We start from the raw sequence: 23,306 nt of genomic DNA on the forward strand, positions 1-23,306 counted from the left end.
GTGGACAGCTGTAATTAAAACTGTCCAAATTAAAATTGAAATTTGAATATTTATCAAATTGAATGAAAAAATCCAGCTGGCTATGTGATTGGATCGTTTTTATTAGGGCTGCCAAAGTAAAAATGGAAATTCAAATATTTGGCCAATTCAATGGAAAGGAATCATGTATGGATCTGATTAAATTATTGTTATGAGGACTATCAAAAAAAAAATTAAAATTTCAACGTTTGCCAAATTCACATGATGGTCTGATTGAGTAGTTGTTATTATAGTAGTTGTATAGTAGAGTAGTTGAGCTGTCAGAATAGTCAAAATTTTAATATTATTAAATTCAATACAACAAAATTCCATATGTGCATCTGACCGGATAATTGTAATTAGGACTGTCAGAATAAAATTAGAAATTTAAATACTTACCAAATAAAATTCCATCTGATCAACTGGATAGTTGTTATTGGAGCTGACGAAGTAAAAATAGAAAATTTTAATATTTGTTTATTTCAGTGGAAAGAAATCACAGGATCGTGTAAATGGATTGTTGTAATTAGCATAAATACATTTTGAAATAAAATTCAAATGATATAAATGTAAAACCAAAATTTGAATATTTCTGTAATGCAGTATAAAGAACTTGTGTTATTTGAAGACCAATAATGTTTGAATATATTTGAATAATTCATGAAAGTAACGAAAGTCCAGATGACGGCTCTATTCATTATGAGCAACTATCAGTCAGCAGCTTTACTCATATAGTAAAACTAACCCACTCTCTCTGTCTGTCTCTCTCTCTCTCTCTCTCTCTCTCTCTCTCAGGCATCTGTGTGAGGTGCAGACTCTGCAGGCGGTGCAGAAGCGAGAGATAGAGGAGCTGTACGAGCGGATGGGGAAAGTTCCTCCTCCGTGCATCGTGTCTCCGGCGGCCATGCTGTCCAGCCGGCAACGGCGGCTCTCTAAAGGAGGAGCTTTCCCTTCATCTCGCCGGAACAGCCTTCAGAGGCTGGACATCCTCCCTGTAACAGGTACAAACCTAAATGTTAAAAGAAACGTTGCTAAATTTCTGTATAACTCAGTGTGTGAGATGTGAACTGAGAGATTCAGAGTGGTTTGGTGTGAAATGGTTCAGATGTCTTCACAGTGGTGGTGATAGGAACCAGGGGTCGCCATGACTACAACACAAATATAGACATTTTATTTACTATCCAGAACCACCAGTGAACCTACACGAGTCTTCTGAGTTTATATGGAATGTTGATGGTGGAAAATCTGAAATAATAAGTTTTCTTTGGGGACTATTTTGCATCACAACACCCTGTATATTATGTATCCCTCCACCATGAATGGATTTTTAAAATATGCTTTAAGCAAATCTTCATCTATCATAAAACAGTGTCTCAGTCATCAGGCAGTGAATTCATAACCATTTCCTGTAGTAACTTTCTGTGAAGGAGCTTTTAGAGGTGGATGTCTGGTTCCTATCACCACCACTGTGAACAGTTCTGACTCAGTAAGTTTATCTAGAACGGAGCGTTTCACACCAAACCACTCTGAACGACTCTGTTTACATTTTAACCACTTAATTATGCAGGATTTTTGAAAAATCGATGGAATTCTTCTTTAAAGCGATACTTCGGTAGAAAATTATATTTCTTTCATTTTGCACTGGAGCCACAAAGCTAATGCATCATGCAAACTAATGCCTTCAGATTGATGGAGAACATGTTGTTGGTTTATAGCACCAAAAAGGGTTCTGCTATATTTAAAGTGTCAAGCTTGTACACAATAGAAGAACCCTTTTAGTGCTAATATAGAACCATTTTCAAAAAGCTTCTATATAGAACCACAACACATTCTCCATCAATCTGAAGAACCACTTCACCATGCAAAGAGCCATATAAGCATGAAGTGGTATAGGTATAGAGCTCATGGTTCTAAATAGAACCATTCCCTTTACTAAAGAACCCTTGAAGAACCATCTTTTGAAGAGTATAGATTATACCTGAACTGCGTGGAATAATTATCTGTAAAAAAAGAGAAAACTACTGATTTCCAGATGGCTGCTGCTGTTTTTAGCTTTGTGATGTACTTAAGTCCATCTATTTTTAATCCAGCTATCGCTTTAAACCAGAAAGCTAGTCAGATGTCAGAGGCGTCTCATGCTGAGATCCGTCAGGTTCCTTCTGCTGTTTTGCCCTTTGAGTTTGAGGATAATGACTGTGACTCCTGCTGTGGTTGCTCCACAGGAATCATAAGGAAGAACTCTCTGAGCGGCGGCAGCAGCAGCAGCAGCAGCAGTTCACAGGAGCGACCCGCCAAAGGGGTGTCCTTCGCCCCCGAACTCACCAGAATGGTACGTTCCATTTCGCTAGTGTATTTTCATCTTTCTTCACAATAGCAGCCCAAAAAAAACTGCATTTGATCACATTTTAACTACACTAGTTCTAGTACACATCGATCAGCCGTAACATTCTGACCACCTCCTTGTTTCTACGCTCATTGTCCATTTTATCAGCTCCACTTACTATATAGGTGCACTTTGTAGTTCTACAGTTACAGACTGTAGTCCATCTGTTTCTCTGCATACTTTGTTAGCCCCCTTTTACCCTGTTCTTCAGTGGTCAGGACCCCCATGGACCCTCACAGAGCAGGTACTATTTGGGTGGTGGGTCATTCTCAGCACTGCAGTAACCAACACAAACTGTGGAGCAGCAGATGAGCTATTGTCTCTGACTTTACATCTACAAGGTGGACCGACAAGGTAGGAGTGTCTAATAGAGTGGACAGTGAGTGGCTCATCTGCTGCTGCACAGTTTGTGTTGGTCATCCTCTAGTCCTTCATCAGTGGTCACAGGACGCTGTTGGCTGGATGTTTTTGGTTGGTGGACTATTCTCAGTCCAGCAGCGACACTGAGGTGTTTAAAAACTCCAGCAGCACTGCTGTGTCTGATCCACTCAGACCAGCGCAACACACACTAACACACCACCACCACGTCAGTGTTACTGAAGTGCTGAGAATGATCCACCACCCAAATAGTACCTGCTCTGTGAGGGTCCATGGGGGTCCTGACCACTGAAGAACAGGGTAAAAGGGGGCTAACAAAGTATCAGAGAAACAGATGGACTACAGTCTGTAACTGTAGAACTACAAAGTGAAACTATATGGTCAGTGGGGCTGATAAAATGGACAATGAGCGTAGAAACAAGGAGGTGGTCAGAATGTTATGCCTGACCGGTGTATGTGCTGTTACGTCTATTATGTGAGCATTCACTGTAGATTCATGACCAAATATAACTAGCTTTAGTGTCCAGATACGGAGACAAGGAAGCTTTACAATTCAGAATTATTCTGAGATTAGAATATATTTATTTATTTAATTTCTTGTTCCGTTTTCTTATTGCGGCTTTCTCATACTCAAAGTGTCTTTACAAAGAACTACATATACACAAGGGTGGTCTCTTTGTACTAGGCTAAGGTAGGGAGCCATTTAGGGCCCCCCATGAGCCGAGGGCCCCACAAAAATACAGATCACCTATACTGTATATGATGTTAAATAATCTATTTAAAAATATATAAACATGTTAAAAACAGCTTTTTGCAATTGTAGTGACTATTTTCAGTACCTGCAGTGCAGCTCCACCCCAAATCAGAATTATAATGGACTGTTCCATGTTGTTACTTCATGACACAACTGCGTAAAGACAGGGGTTCTCAAAAAGGGTTCTTCTATTGTTATAAGCTTAACATCGTAACAGTAGCAGAGTCATTTTTGGTGCTATAGAGAACCATTTCTAAAAAGGTTCTATATAGAACTATATACAAGACATTCTCCATCAATCTGAAGAACCGCTTCATCATGCAGAGAATCCTTTAAGCATGAAATGGGTCTATATAGAACTCATGGTTCTAAACAGAACCACTGCCTTTAGTAAAGAACCCTTGAAGAACCATCCTTTATGTGGGTAGAGCCCCAGAATCATTCAGTTCAACCCCAGCATGCACAAGATCTGTAGATTCCAGAGTTTCTTCTGAAATGAAGGTGAGTTTGTGCTGCAGTAACAGCCTCTACTCTTCTGGGAAGGCTCTAGAGGTTGGAACATTGCTGTGAGGATTTGATTGAGCATTAGTGAGGTCAGGTCCTGATGGTGGGTGGTCAGTCCAGCTCATCCCAAAGGTACTGGATGGAGCTCCATCACTCCAGAGAACACAGCTCCACTGCTCCACAGCCCAATGCTGGGGGGCTTTATACCCCTCTAGCCCACGCTTGGCACTGGACATGGAGACCTTAGGCTGCTCCAGCTCCCATTCTATTGGTCAGTCCTTTTCTAAGGAGATCATACAAGCTTAAACTCACTAATTAAAAGGGCTGTGTGATACTTTTGGACGTATGATGTACAATGAAAGGACTCCGACCGCTCCCGTCTGTACTCATGACGTTTTCTTGCGACAGAATCTGAATGGCCTCTTTCTTTCTCCTCTCTTTTCACAGTAAGAATCCATAACCGAGCCTGTTGGCAGGACTAGTTTAGACTACCTCATCCAGCAACACGACTGCTGCTCACTCCCCCCGTCCTACTGAAGAACACACACTTCACAGACCGCCGCTCCGACAGACAAAGAGACCTTCTCTGCTTGTAGAAGAGTGAGAGTCAGCGCTACTTCCTGTACAGACGGTCACATGGTAGCAGTCGCCGCCCACGTTCATGCTAAGACGCAACCCAAAGACGGCATATAGTGAACTTACACTGACTGTGTTAAATTATATTGAAAACGCCAGCCTGTATGTACACTCATACACACTACTGCGGACTGCAGGCTGGATTCCCACCTGGAAGTGGAATGTACCATGCAGTACCAGTTTGGACACACCTACTTTCAAACAGGGTTAGACTATCACTAACAGTGAAGGCATCAAGACTATTGAAATAACACTTATGGAATTAGACAGTGAGCAGAAATGTGTTAAACAAACTAAACGTCTGGTTTAGATTTGCCTCAATGCGCCGCACTGTTGGCATTCTTTCAAGTTTCAAACTTCAAACATATACATAATATTTCCCACTGTGAGATTGTTGTAAGAAATATTGTATTCAGCCTATTTGTAGACATTTTGTACCTGTTTTAAAGGGGAACCACTTCGAATGACTATCTTGTAAAGGAATGGTAAAAAGACCTAAGTTAAAGTGACGTAGGCAAAAATTTGAGCACCCCGGTCAAATTACATGTTGATTTTTTAAGTGAAAACAAGTTAAAACGTCCTCTACAGAGAACACACTTAAATATGGCGTTTTTCTGCAACTTTTAGTGCACAATTTCTTTTTACATGCTGAGTTTAACATTATATATATATGGCAGAACCTTCTCCAACAATCTGAAGAACCATTTCATCATGCAAAGAACCATTTTTGCATGAAATAGAACCAGGAAGAATCTTTGAAGAACCATCTTTATGTTATATATATATATATATATTTATATATATATATATATATACACACACACATATATACATAGGGTTCTGCCATTGTTATGATGTCAAGCTTGTAACAGTAGAAGAACCTTTTTCAAAAAGATTCTATATAGAATTATATACAACTTATTTTCTAAAGAACGATTTCATCGTGCAAACAACCATTTATACAAGAAATAGTTCTATTTATAACTCATGGTTCTGTTTATAACTCATGGTTCTGTTTATAACTCATGGTTCTAACCCTTGAAGATGCAAATGTTAAATTCAGCAAATAAACAATAATTGTGCATAAAATGTGCAGTGAAACAAAACATGGAAACTGTATAGCCTAGTGGATAACACCGCTGCTCTCCATGCTGAAAAACTGGTTCGGTTCCCCGCTCGGGCAGGTGCACCACACTACACCAATAATACCAATAACTCTAACACCGAGCCCGGGGACTTTCATTTACCTACATCTGTAACGTTATTATACTGTAAGTCACTCTGGAAAAGAGCAGCTGCCAAATGTAGTCATAGCATGAGCAGTCATGTGGGATAATTATGATATTAGATAATATATAATTTAAAAAATATTTACACATTTTTTAGATCAGAATGTGTTTAAATATTTTACTGCATTTATTTTCCCCCTGAGGTCCCCTTGTAGTGTAAAATGTGTGTGCACCACAAACAACATTCACTTTTACACAACTTCTTTATCGCTTAGAATCAAACAGGCTGTTTTTGTTACTGTGTATATGTAAACAAGCTCTGTTTTGATTCATTCAAAAACCAGTCCTGGGCTGAAACACTCCTTATAACTTCAGTGTGAGTGGGTGGGGCTAAACAGCTGTAGACCGAATACACAGACACATGTAAATGTGTTGTTTTTTTGTGACGTCACAAAAGCAATGAATTCAAAACAGGCAGCTCAGTTTACATATATGGACTGTATGGAGTCAGGAGTGAATATGTTTGCATTTACATAAAAGTCTTTAGGTCATAATGTCTGTAAATGGTCTGTATCCCACATTTTACTGCAATTATTTTCCCACTGAGGTCCACTTATAGTGTAACGAGGTCCACTTGTGGTGTATATGTACCATAAACATCATTCACTTTCACTTCTCTTTATCCCTCAGAATCAGATGGTTTCCGTTACTGTGCCTTTAAAACTGATATATGTAAATGAGCTCTGTTCTGAAACACTGAGTGGGCGGGGCTAAACAGCTGTAGACTGAATACGCAGACAAGTGCACGTGTGTTGTTTTTTGTGACGTCACAGAAGCAGTGAATTCAAAACAGGCGGTTCAGTTTACCCACATGGACTGTATGGAGTTTTGACTTATATCTATTTTAAATCCAAAAAAATTGAGGAATATGTATATTTCCGTGATGCGGTGATGAAAAACGTAGGTGTGTCCAAACGTCGGACTGCGCTTTAGACCTGCTTTAATGTAGATTTGTGCCTCTGTTGGGCGCAGGTTGGGACAACAAGTGTAATCTGCTTCCTGCCCCCGTTACTCTGCTGTAGTGACGGCGCTGTTGGCGTCGGCGTCGCCACGGTGAGCTCGGTGACGTGAGAGTGACGTGGATGTTCTCTCTGGTGGCTCACCGCCGGATCATTAGCGTGAGCTTTGCACTTTCACGAGTACATTACCTGCACACGCATACAGGGAGCAGGCCGAGCTGCTGACTGTGTGTAAAAGGCAGGAGAGAGAGAGACATAGAGAGAGAAAGAGAGAGAGAGAGACATAGAGAGAGAGAATTACAAGCACCCACTGGACTCCATCGTTTCCTCAAACGGCTCAACAGATCTGAGGGAGGAGCACTGAAACTCCTGCCTGGTGTACTGTAGCCCTGGTGTACAGTTGTATTTTGGTTTGTTGGGTTTTTTTGACTATTTTACTTTATTGTCAATGTGAATAGAAACTGGAGATAACGAGCTCGATTGTTGGGTCCGGGATGTAAATTTTGCATCGTGCAATGTTGTGTGAAATATTCATTATACAAGCATTATTAAGCCATTTGAAAGACTCTGAAGCTGTTAAACGCTACTCTTAACTTGTTTATGCTTTATTACAGCGCTGTTATATGCAATAGGGCCTGACCGATACACTGGCCGATACCGATGACCCGATAACTAGTAACTTTTTGGTTGACTCCCAGTATGAGCCCACTTATATTTATATTAACTGGAGAATTTGAGCACCATCAGCGTTCAAATGACACATACAAACATGCAAAATGCATCTGATTCTAACCTTCATCATGAGAATAACAAGACAATAAAAAAATTGAATGAAGGGAAACAATGAAATTTGAGCAAAATATCAGGTAATAAATGGAAAACCAAAGGTTTGAGATACAATGGAGAAATTACATCAGGCAGTAAAGCTGTTTAACTAAAACGATTGTTTAAATTAATTAAATGTAAAATTTTATTGTCCGATATTATCAGATATCGCAATTTGTAGACCTTTAAAATCACGTTCAACCATGAAAATTTTATATCGGAGGCTCTAATTTTAAAAATACATTCCTATCAGCTGATGTTTATCAGTTATTGGAATATTTAGACCCTTAAAATCACTTTGAACCACCTAATTTTCATATTAGTCTCTAATATTAAAAAAATTTATGAGTCAATATTTATAGGTTACTGGAATTTTTAGACTTTAAAATCGGTATCGGCCTCAAAACTATCCTATCAGTCTGGCTCTATGTAGACCATTGTCTGACCAAAGCACCACGAGTCATTAATATTAATATTAGTGTAAAACGCAGCCGAGCGACACTACAGTCAATAACGCACACAGCACTTGAGCGTAAAGCATTAAAGAGGTAGTTTACATTCAATTCACACATTTAAGGTCACAGCTTTACTCACTGTGTTAAATCTTAATTCAAACAGTGAGACGTGTTTAAATTACATATTAAAAACAATCCCTGATGTTTATTTAGGTTTTTTTCAATGCACTTTCTTTGAGCATCTTTCTGTATTACTCTGCAGTTCAAATCGGTGTTTATGTTTATGTTTAATGTACATAGCAAACATTTTTGTATGTATTTCTTTCACGCCGACTCACGTGATGTTTATTCAAAGGGATCATAAACGGGAAAGTGTGGAGGGTTTATTTTAGGAAGGTGGTTATAAAGGTGTTTAATTTAGTACGTCGTTATTTGTCCAAAGAATCCAGAATGTGGAAATATAATTAGTCACAAACTGTGAAACACGTTATCATTGCCTTTAAATATGCACAGTGAATTTGACACATATATAAAGAGCCTATAGATATAGATATATATATATTTTAGATTGAGATAAAGAAATGTGAGTAAGCCATTGTACTGAATGTGACGCTTTGAGTGCAAAGCTGCTATACTGCCATGCCGTGCCTCCTCTTTTTCCTTTTTTTGTACTTATAATGAACATGTATCATGCTCCAAATTGTATTTGTACAATAAAATTAAAAATAACATTTTATTTGTTCATTTTTTTCTCCAAGATAAACTGATTACTGCACACATCATTTATTAAATAACATATAAAGGCTTCACAATCTTTACAGCTGGATATGGACCATCTCTCCTTCACCTCAAAGCCTGCACAAGCTGAAGGCGGTTGCTTAAAGGGAAATTCCACCAATTTTTCAAAATTCATCATAATTTACTTACATTGAGATGTGAGGTTAGATGTGGACACCCTGCATGAACCCTCTGCCATGAATGTAATCTAAACATAAGTTTTAGGCCAAAATCTCCTCAAAACTATCATAAAACAGTGTCTTATGCAGAAATTTCTTTATAGTGATAGAAGGAACCAGGCATCACAATGTCTCCAACACCAATATAGCCATTTTATTCACCATCCAAAACCACCAGTGAACCTACATGAGTCCTCTGACCTTTAATATGGAATGTTGGTGATGGAAAATCTGAAAAATATATATATTTTTTTTTCATTTTAGGCCAAAACCTCCTGACAACACTCAAGAAACAACCCCAAACAGTAAATCTGTTACCATTTCACGTAATAACTTGAGCTTTTTGAGGTGGACATCTGGTTCCTATCACCACCACTGTCAACTATGTTTCCCTAGAACGGCTCTAGAACCACTCTGAACAACTCTGTTTACATCTGAACAAGTTAATTCTGCAGAAATTCTGAAAAATCAGTGGAATTTCCCCTTTAAATATCATTTATTTGTTTGTACATCTCTATTGTTAGTAGAACACTGCCCTCTAGTGGCTGTCAGGCTGTATGACGTTACTGAAGCCTCAGCAGAAGATTCAATTCTTTACTGTACATTTCAATCAAGAAGACACTGTCCACGTCAGAGACTGCGGTGGAGAAGCTGGATGAAGAGACGTCTCCTCCAACAGCTGCTGGAGGAACTGAGGAGCAGCTCTTGTATCTAAATGTCCCCAAAACCTCATCTGACTTTAGTTCGCTCCAGTCTTTGGCACTCGGTACTTGGCAGCCGCCTTCGCCTCTTCGTCCAGTTCGTCCATGATCCGCTCCTGGGACACGGAGTAGAACGTGTAGCCGTCTGCAGGGAGGCAGTCAAGGCAGATACGAGCAAACGGCTGATGAGGTGACCACAGGTGGCCAATATGATAAATATGCATCATAATACAGAATTTTTCATCCTACATATAACACATCACGACAGGGCTGGGCAATGACGATGTTTATCGTTATCGTGATAAATGATGTCAGTATGCTTTTCTGAGTGTATCGTGGAAATCATTACTCTTCCCAACTGCATGTGATTACAAAGAGAGCCTCATTAGTCCTGTTTAACTGGATTTAGTGCAGCCGTGTGAGAAATGCTGAATACAAATCAATCAACCTTTATTTGAGTGACACAGCTCACATTTCACTCTCTAACCACCTCCACTCTGCCTGCACCTGTTTTACCTGATTACTATTATTGTCTTATTTTCATTGTTCTTTTATTTATTTATATATTATTATTATGATTATTTCATTATTTTAATCATTTTAATACACTTTAAGTTTACATTTGATCTTATTCTCCTTTTATTAACTTTTACATTTTAGCTACGTTTTAATTATTGTTTTTTATTTTCTACTGTATTTTTATTATTAATGTTTAATTTTTTTTACTTGATTTGAGTAATTTTTTAAATTAAATTTACTTTTATTACTTGATATGTTCTTACAAATTATCAATCCCTGTATCAACTCAGCAACACTGTAAATGAGGGTCACCCTCAATGCTCTCCGAGATTAAATAAAGGTTGATTGATTGAATACAAATAACAGTATTCGTAGTTTTTGATAGTATTTTTTAAATACTGATCTGTTCCAACAAATGGAGAAAATATATATTGTATCGAAAACTTAAAGTATCGTGATGTTACATTTGTGCCATATCGCCCACCTCTACGTCATATTTCATTTGATAAGGTGGAACTGAGGTTTTAGTGAATGCGTTCTGCGCTGCCAACCAAATTAAACATAATTCATTTCCTTTGAAATAAAACACACAGTTAGTGTTTATTAAGAGGGGAAATCAGGGTTGGTTGGCACAGCCTGTAAGAGGAACTCTTATTATGTAATATATTAAATTTGACTGCCCTTCTGACCAAAACCCATCCGTTTTGACGAGTTCTGAACAGTCAGTCAATATGAGGATAACATTTTTCTGCATTATTAAAACGTAAAAGTATATTAATTTATTTTAGTTTGTAAAAATGTGAATCTGCTTTATTGTGATGTTTAATTTAAAAGACAGATGGAGAACGTGTTGTAGTTCTGAAAAGGGTTCTATATAGCACCCAAAGGGATCTTCTATTGTGACGATGTCAAGCTTGTAACAACCGCAGAACCCTTTACAAAAGATTCTACATCAATTTGAAGAACCGTTTCACATCAAAGAACACTTTAATCATGCAAAAGGTTCTTTGAGAGTTCCTGGTTCTACATACAACCATTATCTTTTTTAAGAGTGATGTTGGAACATCTTTTTGAAAAAGGGTTCTATATAGGACCAAAAAAGACATCAGAACCCTTTTCAAAAATGTTCTATACAGCACCATATACCACACGTTCTCCATCAATCTGAAGAACCATTTCACCATGCAAAGGGTTCTTTGAGTGTTTATTGTTCTATATCGAACCACTGTCTTTACTAAAGAACAGTGCAGGATACGTGGGTCTCGTTAACTCAGGTAGGTCACTAGATCACATCGCTGTTCTCGGACGAAAACCTCGTATCTCCAAAATGGTAACTTTACAGGAGAAGGAAAAAACCTACTTTACTTTTAATGTAAGTCAATGGAACCAGACGTCTTTCCAAGCCATTTTGGGTCGTTTCTTTTGGTCCATTCATCATGAAATTTACACACAATGTGTAGAACAACAGGCATTTTCAAAATATGTCAAAAACTGAAAAACAACAAAAATGGAGATATGAGGTTTTCTTCTGACAGCAGGGATATGAATCGCTTACAGACACATTATCATAACTCAGTAAGCGGCTCGTTTAGTAAAGTGAGGAGGAAATATCACAGCTGGTCACGTTTCAGTGAAAAACATTCACTAACTTAATTAATCAGCTTTTAAGGCTGTGATATGGCACAGTTTTAAAACTGGCCCAGATAACCTGGTTTAACTTAAAGGGCCCATATAACGGAAAATAACGTCCTCACTTTTTTAAATGCATTCAGGGAGTTTGACTTTAATAAGTAGTGTTCACTCCCAGTCCATTCCATGTAGTCCATGTATGGAAACTACGCTGCACAGACGGCCCATTCTGAACTGGTTTTGTGATGTCACAAGAAACACATTCGCTTATATCCGCCTATTCAGCCGACAGCAGTTTAGCTCCGCCCTTGTAGCGTACACTGATAAGGACAGTTTCAGTTACTGCTTTTTAGACGTGCCACAGCCTGGTTCAGTCTAAGGGATGAAGAGAGGCCAGAAAACGAGAGGCAAAAATGAATTATGTCTATTTATGATCACGTAAAACCACACAAACAGAAAAAATAAAATACAAGAAAATGAAGGGTATGGGCCCTTTAAAGACATCGTGATTTTAGGCTTAAAATGAAAGGAACTGACATTTTCTATACAATGAAGCTGAACATATTACATTTAGCTGAAAGCTACAGAGCTGAAGTAGCTTCTTATTGGAATTACCCGTTCCACCTTAAATGTTGCAACAGTAACTAGCACTATTTAAGGTGGAACAGGGAATTCTAATGAGAAACCAACTTCAGCTTCGTGTGTTATGGTGTGTAATGTTATGTAAAGGTGTGTTATGGTGTGTAAAAGTCTGTGAAGGTGTGTAATGGTTCGTAATGGTGTGTAAAGGTCTGTAATGGTTCGTAATGTTATGTAAAGGTAAATTATGGTGTGTGAAGGTGTGTAATGGTTCGTAATGGTGTATAAAGGTCTGTAATGGTGTGTAATGGTTCGTAATGTTATGTAAAGGTGAATTATGGTGTGTAAAGGTCTGTGAAGGTGTGTAATGGTGTGTAAAGGTACTGGAGGATACAGATGCCCATCACCGCAGCTCCGATGGCGAGCCCGGTTATGATGTTCCTCCCGCGGAGCTTCTGGCTTCTCTTCTTCCACTGAGCGAGTTCGGCCTGGCGGATGAACTGCAGCTGCTCCCGGCTCAGGCTCTCCTTCGCTGGGTCGATCCTCTTAGCGAATTCAGGCTGACCCGCCGCTTTGCCCTCCTTGTCCGCCATGCTTTCACCTACGGTGTGCGCTGCGCATGCGCAGTGGCGTTACAGAACAGCGGCTGTGTCTCAAATCGAGCGCTCGTCCCCTAAGAACTGATCTAATGTCCTTTCAAGGTCAAGTGCAAGTCTGGTTCTTCGGGCTTCTCGCTGTTCTGAAGACGCCGTTTAATACTTTCGGTTTGAAAACAAAGAACCTCTGTTCACCGCCGAAGGCTTTTATTTTGGAATTTGTTGCGGATCATATTATGGGCACAAGGTCATCTGGGCCGGTTTTACGACGGTGCCGTATTATAGCTGTAAAAGCTGATTGCTTTCCAAACCCACAGTTTTTTATTCATTTAATTAAATTAATTAATTATTTTTTATTTTTTAATGTATTTTTATTTAATTTTATTAAAGTTTATTTTTATTTTGTTTCCAGTTTTACAACTGTGCCTTAGAGCAGCCTTAAAAGCTGATTACTCTCCAGACCCATAGTTTTTGTTAATTTAATTTAATTCAATTATTTTTTAACGTAATTTAAATAATAATAAAAATAATGTAAAAGTTTTTCTTGTTTATTTTCTTATCCATGCTGTCACTTTTGTCTTTTAATACCCTGTAAAGCAGTTTGAACTGCTCTCTTGTATGAACTCAGCTATATAAAGTTTATTATTGTTATTATTATTATTATTATGACTATTATTATTATTATCGTTGATGTTTTGTTGTTGGTGGTGGTAATATGAGCAGTAGTAGTAGTAGTAAGATTAGTATTAGATTATTATAAAATTATTATTATCATTATTATTATGACTATTATTATTATTATTATCGTTGATGTTTTGTTGGTGGTGGTGGTAATATGAGCAGCAGCAGTAGTAAGATTAGTATTAGATCGTTATAAAATTATTTTTATTGCTGTTGAGGGACTGTTCCAATTTTTGGTTCCATCTAGTCATCGCCATGTGCATTTTGGAGGGGGGGGGGCTTAATCTCGAATGGCCCTACTCCCTCTGTAGTGCACTATGTAAGCCATGAAATAACTACACACAAACGGTGCATTGTATGTTCAAGGTAAAGCTATTTGGAATGCAGCCACACGCTATATGACTCCCTATTTACATTTAGTGCACTGTTTGGTGTAGAAGCCACCAAAACGTATGTAGTGCCCTAGTTTATGCAGGGAACAGTGATGTAAATCATATCAGTGTAAAGTGAAACTAAATAAAACTATAATAATAATTATGTTTGTGGTTGTTAATCGCCACTAAAATATCCCTACATTTATTTGTTAAAACGTTTAGTTTTTACTGTTATTTTGAGTAAGTTTAGAAGTCGATCATTTTTATTTTCACTCAAGTACGTTTTTTGCTCTGTGCACATAACAACAATAGTTAATGGGCAATGCCACCGATTTTTCGAAATTTCTGCATAATTCAGCGTTTGAGATGTGAACAGAGTCATCCAGAGGTTTGATGTAAAATGGTTCAGATTTCTTCACCCAGCCAGTTTGCTGGCTATCTGCACGCTTGAGAGGAGGAAGATTCGGAATTTGTCACCCAGATTCTTGAAGATAAGATCTTCATAGCTTTCTTTGGCTCCACAGGAGGCGCCGTCACTGGTCCTGCTCTTCTGGATGGAGAACAAATTCTCAATATGCTTCACCATAAACCTGGAATAAGAAAGAACTGTTTGATCGACAGTGCCTACAGACAATGACAGTGAAGTTCAGCTATATTTAAAGGGCAATTACACCAATTTTCCAAAATTTCTGCATAACTCAATCATTAAAATGTAAACAAAGTGACTTCTTTACAGTGGTGGTGGTGATAGGAACCAGGGGTCGCCATGACTACAACACAAATATAGACATTTTATTTACTATCCAGAACCACCAGTGAACCTACACGAGTCTTCTGAGTTTATATGGAATGTTGATGATGGAAAATAGTGGAACATCTGAAACATACATATATTTTTTTCATTTTAAGCCAAAACCTTCTCAAAACAATCTCAAACAGTGGATTCATAACCATTTCATGTAGTAACTTTCTGTGAGGGAGCTTTTAGAGGTGGACGTCTGGTTCCTATCACCACCACTGTGAACAATTCTGACTCGGTAAGTTTATCTAGAACGGAGCGTTTCACACCAAACCACTCTGAACGACTCCTCTTAATCATGTAAACATTTTGAAAAATTGGTGAAGTTCCCCTTTACGCGTAGTTTCTCTGTATCTGCCCCTTTTTGACCGGACACGCCTAATAACAGCCGAGTCCCAGTTAGTGCACTACATACTGAGTAATGCGGCGATTTGGGACACAAGCCTGCGTCAGTTCGCACTGCGCAGGCGCAGTTGATGTTTCACGCTGGCCGGTGGTAGAAAAGCAGACGGTTGGAAATGGAGATGCTGCCATCTGGCGTCTAATTTGGGTAAACACGCCACCTTTTTGTCTTCAAAACTGTCTAAAAATCTCATAAATCTCTCCAAACAGCACCTTCGCTGTGTGGACGTGTGTTAATGATATAATAATTAACAGCCTTCTGTCTAAACCTACAATGGCGGCACCCTTTTCACCAAACGGTCAGAGGAGCCTCCGGTTCGGCGAGGCCTCGTCTGACATTCTATCAGACTTTCTAACTAACCTCGACAACGGAAACAAACGCAGCCTGGAGAGAATTTCAGCCGCCTGTGGGCAGTTTAAAGCTAAAAAAGTGGTTGGTAAGTTAAATATATTTAAATGTGAAATGTCTACTCAGTTTTAGGCGATTCGCCAGCTTCCTATTGGAACTTCCCGTTCCACCTTAAATGGTGCAGCAGTTACATTGAGGCGCCTGAGGCCCCAGAAAGTAACTGCTGCACCATTTAAGGTGGAACGGGAAGTTCCAAAAAGAAGCTAACTTCAGCTTAGTAGCTTTTAGCTAAATGTAATATATTCAGCTTCACTGTATGGAAAATGGACCAGTGAAGTATCTATCTATCTATCTATCTATCTATCTATCTATCCACCCATCCATCCATCAATCCAAACCCATCCACCCATCCATCCATCCATCCACCCACCCATCCATCCATCCATCTATCCATCCATCCATCTACCTACCTACGTACCTACCTACCTATCCATCCATTCATCCATCCATCCATCCATCCATCTATCTATCTATCTATCTATCTATCTATCTATCCATCTATCCATCGATTCATCTATTTGTCTATCTTTAAAGGGCCTATACCCTAATTTTTTTGTATTTTATTTTTTTCCTTTTGTGTGGTTTTGTTTATCATAAATAGTTTGTTTTTACCTCTCGCTCCCTCTCTTAGAATTAATCAGGCTGTTTCTGTCACTGTGCCATTAGGACTGATGTATGTAAATGAGCTCTGCTCTGATTGGTGCCACATGCAAAAAGCACTAATTAAAACACTCCGTATAACTTCAGGGTAAACAGGCGGAGCTGAACTGCTGTAGGCTGAATAGACAGATATATGCAAATGTGTTGTTTTTTGTGACGTCACAAAAACAGTGTATTCTAAATGGGCTGTCTTTGCAGCCCAGTTTTCATTGAGGGACTGTGTGGACTGGAGTGAACATTACTTTTAAAAAGTGGGGATTGTTTCTATGATACGGCCCCTTTAAAAGGTCTGTTATGATGTCTGATATCTTTTCCTTTGTCACTACCTGCAGAACATGCTTTTCTTATTTGTGAGCAGTTGGAATTGGACCCTTTAGTTGGTTATCACGCCATTGAAATACTGGACAGGCAAGTCACAGAACTGGTTGAAGGGATATCCCACCAATTTTTCAAAATTCCTGCTTGATTAAATGTTTAAGATGTAAACAGAGTCATTCAGAGTGGTTTGGTGTGAAACGCTCTGCTCTAGAGTCAGAATTGTTCACAGTGGTGGTGATAGGACCCAGACGTCCACCTCTAAAAGCTCCTTCACAGAAAGTTACTACATGAAATGGTTATGAATTCACTGTTTGAGATTGTTTTGAGAAGGTTTTGGCTTATAATGAAAAAAAAATATATACATTTCAGATTTTCCACTATTTTCCATCATCAACATTCCATATAAACTCAGAAGACTCGTGTAGGTTCACTGGTGGTTCTGGATAGTAAATAAAATGTCTATATTTGTGTTGTAGTCATGGCAACCCCTGGTTCCTATCACCACCACTGTAAAGAAGTCACTTTGTTTACATTTTAATGATTGAGTTATGCAGAAATTTTGGAAAATTGGTGTAATTGCCCTTTAAATATAGCTGAACTTCACTGTCATTGTCTGTAGGCACTGTCGATCAAACAGTTCTTTCCTGTTCCAGGTTTATGGTGAAGCATATTGAGAATTTGTTCTCCATCCAGAAGAGCAGGACCAGTGACGGCGCCTCCTGTGGAGCCAAAGAAAGCTATGAAGATCTTGTCTTCAAGAATCTGGGTGACAAATTCCGAATCTTCCTCCTCTCAAGCGTGCAGATAGCCAGCAAACTGGCCTTACACTCCAAGGTAAGAGACTGAGGGGCGATCTAGACGAAAAATGAACACCTGTTGTGAAGTAATTACATTACAGCTGATTCCTCTGTTAAATGTAGGCCGTCGACAACAACTCTGCGTCACGATATCTTCAGTCGCTCGGCAGCAGCTGCCCCAAAGAAAAGCTCCTGGAGTCAGAGCTCCTCATCCTGAAAACTCTGGACTTCCAGCTGAACGTACCAAACCCTCTGCTGTATGTTGAGACCCTCCTGGAAGTTCTGGGTGAGCTGTTTTTAGCCATCTGGCAAACTGAAGGTTGCTGTGGTCAGTTTATCATACTATTTAACGTGGAAACGTTAGAGCTGGGCGATATGGCGAACATATAATATCACGATACTTCAAGAAATTTTCACGATATGCGATATATCACGATATTTATTTTTTCAGACATTTGATCAGTTGGAACCAAGAAAAACGAACCTACATTTAAAAAAAAAATACTATAAAAACTGTGAACATAATGGTTTTTATTTAGTATTTGGCACTAAATCCAGTGAAACGGGACTATTTCTGCTCTCTTTATAATGAAATATGCAGTTGGTCAGTTCCTAGAAGTACTGATAATATAGGAATATTGGGTTTTATTGTTTTATAGCTTATTTTATTTTTGGGTTTTATAATTTTTTTCTTATTTAGAAAAAAATTAGAGGTGGGCGATATGGCAACAATCTAATATCGCGATACTTTAAGAAATGTTCAGTACACGATATATCATGATATTTACTTTTTCAGACATCTGATCAGTTGCAACCAAGAAAAACTACAAATACTATAAAAACACTGTGAACATTTAGTATTTGGCACTAAATCCAGTGAAATGGGATTAATTTTGCTCTCTTTAAAATGCAACATGCTGTTGGTCAGTTTCTACAAGTGCTGATAATATCCACAGTATGTTCAGAAAAGCATATTGTATTGTATTGTGACATAATTTATCACGATAACGATAGGAACGAAGGAAATGTTTTTGTTCTGTTTTTCTGCCCCTACAGGCCACAATGACCCAACCACGCCTGTTGCGCAGCTGCACCACCTGGGCAAGTACGTTCTTCAGTTTATCTACCTGCAGAGGGAGCCGATCTACCAGTCCCTGCTGGTGGCTGCTACTGGGCGTCTCAGCCCGTCTCCAGAGCAAAGGTAGCTGCAGAACTTGTGTGTGCATTTTTTATTGTAGTGTTTTAGTTACAAAAGCTCCAGTTTCATTTCTTTAAAACTGAAAAAGCAAGTCTGTTTCTTTTTGGCTGCTGTGGTTAAATGTTGGGGATAAGTTTAGGTATATCCTAGGCCCAGTCCCATTTCTTAAGTTTATCCCTTCCCGTTGTTTTCGAGTGTTGCCCCTTGGAACTGAGTTACAGGGTAGTGGTTGAAATCTTCCTCTGAAATGGGACCCTCAAATAAAAAGAGCATCACTTCATTAACAGCTACCAGCGCTGCTCTGTAGGCGACCCTGCCAGTCTGCAGTGACAGCAGAGGAGGGTAAAGTTCAGCTCCTCACTGCTGGGCTTTAGTTACATTTAGGGCATCATATGCCTTCAAAGGGGGGGGCAATTATTTATTATCACCCACCCCTAATTCTTCAGTGATATGAAGCTGAAGTCAGATATTCACCAGCTTCTGGTCATCATTTAAGGTGGAACGGGAAATTTAGCTAGCGAGCTACCAAGACAACAGCATAATATTAGTGATTTTTTAAATGTTTTTTAAGAAGAAAAGGACCAAAATACACTGAAACACAATTCTTTGGTGTCTTTCAGCCGTCTCACCGGTTTTTCTTTTTTTCTCATGACACTCTGTCTGAAGGGCCATGTAGCCCTAACACTTCACCCCACCCCCCTATCTCAACAAGAATCGGGACACCCTCCCTAGACATGAACGCACAAAAAACAGTGTGTTAAGGGCTGAAGTGGTAGGAGCGAGGGGTGAAATGGGACTGGGCCTTAGTCTAAAGTACCTAAGCAGATGGTTTAAAATCATTTAATCTACACAATAATTGTGTTTTTTCATGTAAAAGCCCGATGTATGTATGATTATGTGATAATGTAAGTGTGAATGAACATAAATACAGTAACAAGAATAGCTTGAAAAACACTGCTTGGAGTTCAGATTTTCTCTTGGACTCCTAAAGTCATCGCATGGATTTGTTAAATCCTCACAGCAGCACTTGATTTTTAATTAATTTAGTGAAGTATTGATTAACTAAACCAGATATTGGATGATGGGTTAATAATATCGGGCTTCCTCGAGGAGAGGTTTGGAAATCCTTACAAAAAACACACTGACATACAAAAAAATTACTACTTATTGTAATTATGTTAATGTTATTTGTGTTTATTTTAATGTTAGTGTTTAGTAGAGCAAATAAACACTCACTGCCCAGATAAATAGCTCAGTTGCTTAGGTGCCTAAAATTTTTGCACAATGTTGTATATCTAATGTTATGTTATGAGTGTATGTGCAGTTTGGGCGCCCCTGGTTTTGTTGATTTTTTTTTTTTTATAAGTTAAGGCAACACAAGTTTATTTATACAGCACGTTTTATACCCTGCAATCGTTCAAAGTGCTTTACAAATGATAAAATACAAAGGTAATTCAAATTATAATTTAAAAAGTAACGCAAAGTAAAGGAGAATAGAAATTAAATACATGATTAAAACACAATTAAAACCAGATATTTTAAAAGAGAATAAATTAATCATTAAATTAAGGAGGGAAGTTTTCAGTCTGGATTTAAAAGTGTAAAGACATCCTCTATGAACAAAGACATGTTTGACCAGTGGTCTTCAAACGTTTACATATGACAGTAAGTGTATATATACATATACATCCCATGTGTAATCATATGTCATGTGCTTAAAAAAGAGTCTGAATCAGTGCACAGCGCTCTGTTCTCTGTTGCTTTTTGCACTCATGGGTATGTTGTTCATGTTTCTGGTGAGTTTTATGGTCTCAGTACTGCAGCAGGTACTGCTCTATTAGTAAATGCACTTTCTGATCATGGACTGTTTCTTTGTGTGTAACAGGGCGAACTTTATGTCGGTGACTGAGGACTGCATGCTGTTAGGAGTCGGAGTCATCGCAGTGTCGGCTTTCATCTACCAAGCGTCTGCCTGGGAGAAGGTAACTCAGTCCTGCACTTCAGAGATCAGACTAGGCAGCATCCGCATCAGAATCGGCCAAATCAGAATCAGTTTCTGCTCCAAACGTGCAGTTGGTCAGTATATCATTTAGATAAGGTACACTGAACACTGCTGCTACACCTGAACCAAAGTGCTGCGTAATTAAACATGACATAACCAGGCACTTCCTGCTTTCAGTGTAGCACTTTTTATTCACATTACTCACACGTTTTATGTATGAAAAGTAAATTCATTATATAATTTATTTGTACATGACCGTTTTTGAACCACCATTGAATTCACTAAATTGTTTCCATATGTGGACCAAGGGGTGAACTGTACGTTCTGAGACTTGGAGACAATGTTTACATACCACATCAAACTCTTTTACTTGGAGACAACAAATAATATGTAGTTTTTCATTATATATATATAATGAAATAATATAAGCAGTAGAACATGAGAGGGAGAGTGTTATGTCAAAATAACATCACAGCTGTGATTTCGGCGAAATTAATAAACTGGGCCGTGAACGCGGCGTTTAATATGTTTTAATGTTCGCAATTCCTTCACCAAATTATAGTTCCTTAATGAGCAGCTTGTTGCTACGTCAGAGTAACGAGCTCCGCCCACTCGCTGCACAGCCGGCAGTTCGTTCTCCAGCTCCACACAGACCAACTGACAGTTTGGGAATTTAGTGTCGTCTCATCTTCAGAGTCTGACCAAATCGGTCTGTCGGTCAAATGTGATCTTAAAAGTGTCCATTTTCTGTTTGTGGCAAAGTAAGAAGTAAAAACGTTCAAATGTCTTGAGCGTCTCCTACAGCTGTCAAAGTCGTTGTTAGCAACGGCGTCTCAGCGGAGTGATACAGTGTTTGTGAAAAACCCGTGATGTTATGGTGAAATAACAGCACAGTTAGAGCGCTTCTCAACCAATCAGCTCGCAGTGGCCGGAACTGACTGTTGTGTGTATATATATGTGTATATATATGTATATATATATATATATATACATAAATATATATGTATGTATATATAATGTGATTGGTACTCTCTGACTGGGGTTCAGTCCCCCTTGTAGTTGGCCCCCCTGGGCAAGCACCCTACGCTATATCAATAAGAGTCCTTGGGCAAGACTCCCAACACTGTTTTTAAAGGTATATTAAACGTGCATGTTTAATACAGCCGGATGTTTTCTGAGCAGTTGTGAAAATAGGTAGCACTGTTCGAGTTCTTTCCACTACAGAAAGGCTGTAGTCCGTTCTGCTCGTCTCTCTCTGTAAGAGTTGAACAGCAGCAGTGTTCCTTTTAAAGCGCTCTCTCTCGTCTCCTCAGTGCAGCTCTGCCTCTCCATCACGTTGTTTGGGTTTGTTTGCGTTTGTTGAAAGAGGCACGTGCAGAAATCTGTCACACGACACCAAATCTGTGAGTTAATGCTTATTTTTCTCCCAAAAAAAGGTTTCCATTGTAGGTTTTCACATCATTTCCGGTAGTGACAAAACTTTTTACTGTACAGTTGAGCAGAGAAAAAGTTTTGTCAACATCCACAAAATATGAGCAACATTTTCCACTTCGGACAAACGTTTAGAAGCGTTAAAACTTTTTTTGTCAAAATTTCTTTGTATGGAAACTTGGTCATCATCCAGTTTGAGCATAATATGCCCACACTGGCTGAGATTCGGGGGTGTTTTGTACACAGATGAGGGCACCTTGTCAGAATATTATATAGCCCAGCTGTTTACATTACAGATTAAGCCGTCCTTCTAGATTTGCACTGTTAGATTTTGTTCATATTGATTTATTACATTTGATTTGATTTTCTTTCGGGGCATTTTTCTTCGTACTTGTGATTTAAAGGGTAAAAATGTTGCCCCCTGGTTATTTCTGACATTATCACAGTTAGGAGTGGACCGTATGATGTTTATAGTTGTAGTGATAAATTATATCACATTATATCACAATATGCTTTTCTCAGTGTATCATGGGCATCGTCAGCAGTTCAAAAACTCTGACTAACTGCATGTTTCATTACAAAGAGAGCATAATTACTCCTCTTTGACTGGATTTAGTGAAACATATAAACAAACAACAAAATCATTGTGTTTTTTAAATTGGCACATTTGGTTCTTTTGTTTTTAAACCTCAGAAAAATATAAACATTGTGATGCATTTTGTGTATTGTGTATGTTTTGAAGTATCGTAATATATGACATATCGTCCACTCCTAATCTCAGTACAGTCAGACATTAAAATAAAGCTTTTTCTGAGGTTAAAACTCCAGACTCCACTTCGAACCCAGCGTTTGTGTGTTGGTTTGTGCTGTAGGTGGTGGAGGAGCTCACTCTGATCACTGGTTTCTCAGCAAGGAGCATCATGGACTTTGCTCATGTAACTCTGACGCACATCACCAAGAACAGAGAACCATGATCTTTAGGTAACCTTTGGTTAGTAGTGTTTTCAGTTCTCAGTGTCTCCAAAAATTGTGTAAAGAGCAGCTGAATCCTGGG

The 23,306-nt window shown here is 38.7% G+C and overlaps 3 protein-coding genes across 3 annotated transcripts in view; 2 read left to right on the forward strand and 1 right to left on the reverse strand.

The window, feature by feature from the left end:
• Nucleotides 1-5,237, forward strand: part of wnk4a (WNK lysine deficient protein kinase 4a) — a 103,094-nt gene extending 97,857 nt beyond the window's left edge. The window contains exons 19-21 of the mRNA XM_036573322.1: nt 814-1,019; nt 2,241-2,347; nt 4,485-5,237. Of these exons, the coding sequence (XP_036429215.1) occupies nt 814-1,019; nt 2,241-2,347; nt 4,485-4,487 (316 nt within the window). The 3' untranslated portion in view covers nt 4,488-5,237. The remainder of the gene's footprint in view (nt 1-813; nt 1,020-2,240; nt 2,348-4,484) is intronic.
• Nucleotides 5,238-8,901: 3,664 nt separating this feature from the next.
• Nucleotides 8,902-13,215, reverse strand: LOC118809765 (cytochrome c oxidase assembly factor 3 homolog, mitochondrial). The gene is made up of 2 exons (XM_036573323.1): nt 12,980-13,215; nt 8,902-10,003 (listed from the first exon to the last, which is right to left on the reverse strand). Exons 1-2 carry the CDS (start codon nt 13,176-13,178, stop codon nt 9,897-9,899), a joined length of 306 nt encoding a protein of 101 aa, XP_036429216.1. The 5' UTR covers nt 13,179-13,215; the 3' UTR covers nt 8,902-9,896.
• A 2,339-nt stretch (nt 13,216-15,554) lies between these two features.
• cntd1 (cyclin N-terminal domain containing 1) lies at nt 15,555-23,226 on the forward strand. The gene is made up of 7 exons (XM_036571792.1): nt 15,555-15,874; nt 16,839-16,914; nt 17,478-17,658; nt 17,745-17,907; nt 18,678-18,822; nt 20,705-20,801; nt 23,125-23,226. The coding sequence occupies exons 1-7, from the start codon at nt 15,712-15,714 to the stop codon at nt 23,224-23,226; spliced, it is 927 nt and encodes a 308-aa protein (XP_036427685.1). The 5' UTR covers nt 15,555-15,711.
• Nucleotides 23,227-23,306: the final 80 nt, after the last annotated feature.

This window comes from Colossoma macropomum, unplaced genomic scaffold, assembly GCF_904425465.1.
Source record: "Colossoma macropomum unplaced genomic scaffold, Colossoma_macropomum, whole genome shotgun sequence".
NCBI classification, from domain to species: domain Eukaryota; kingdom Metazoa; phylum Chordata; class Actinopteri; order Characiformes; family Serrasalmidae; genus Colossoma; species Colossoma macropomum.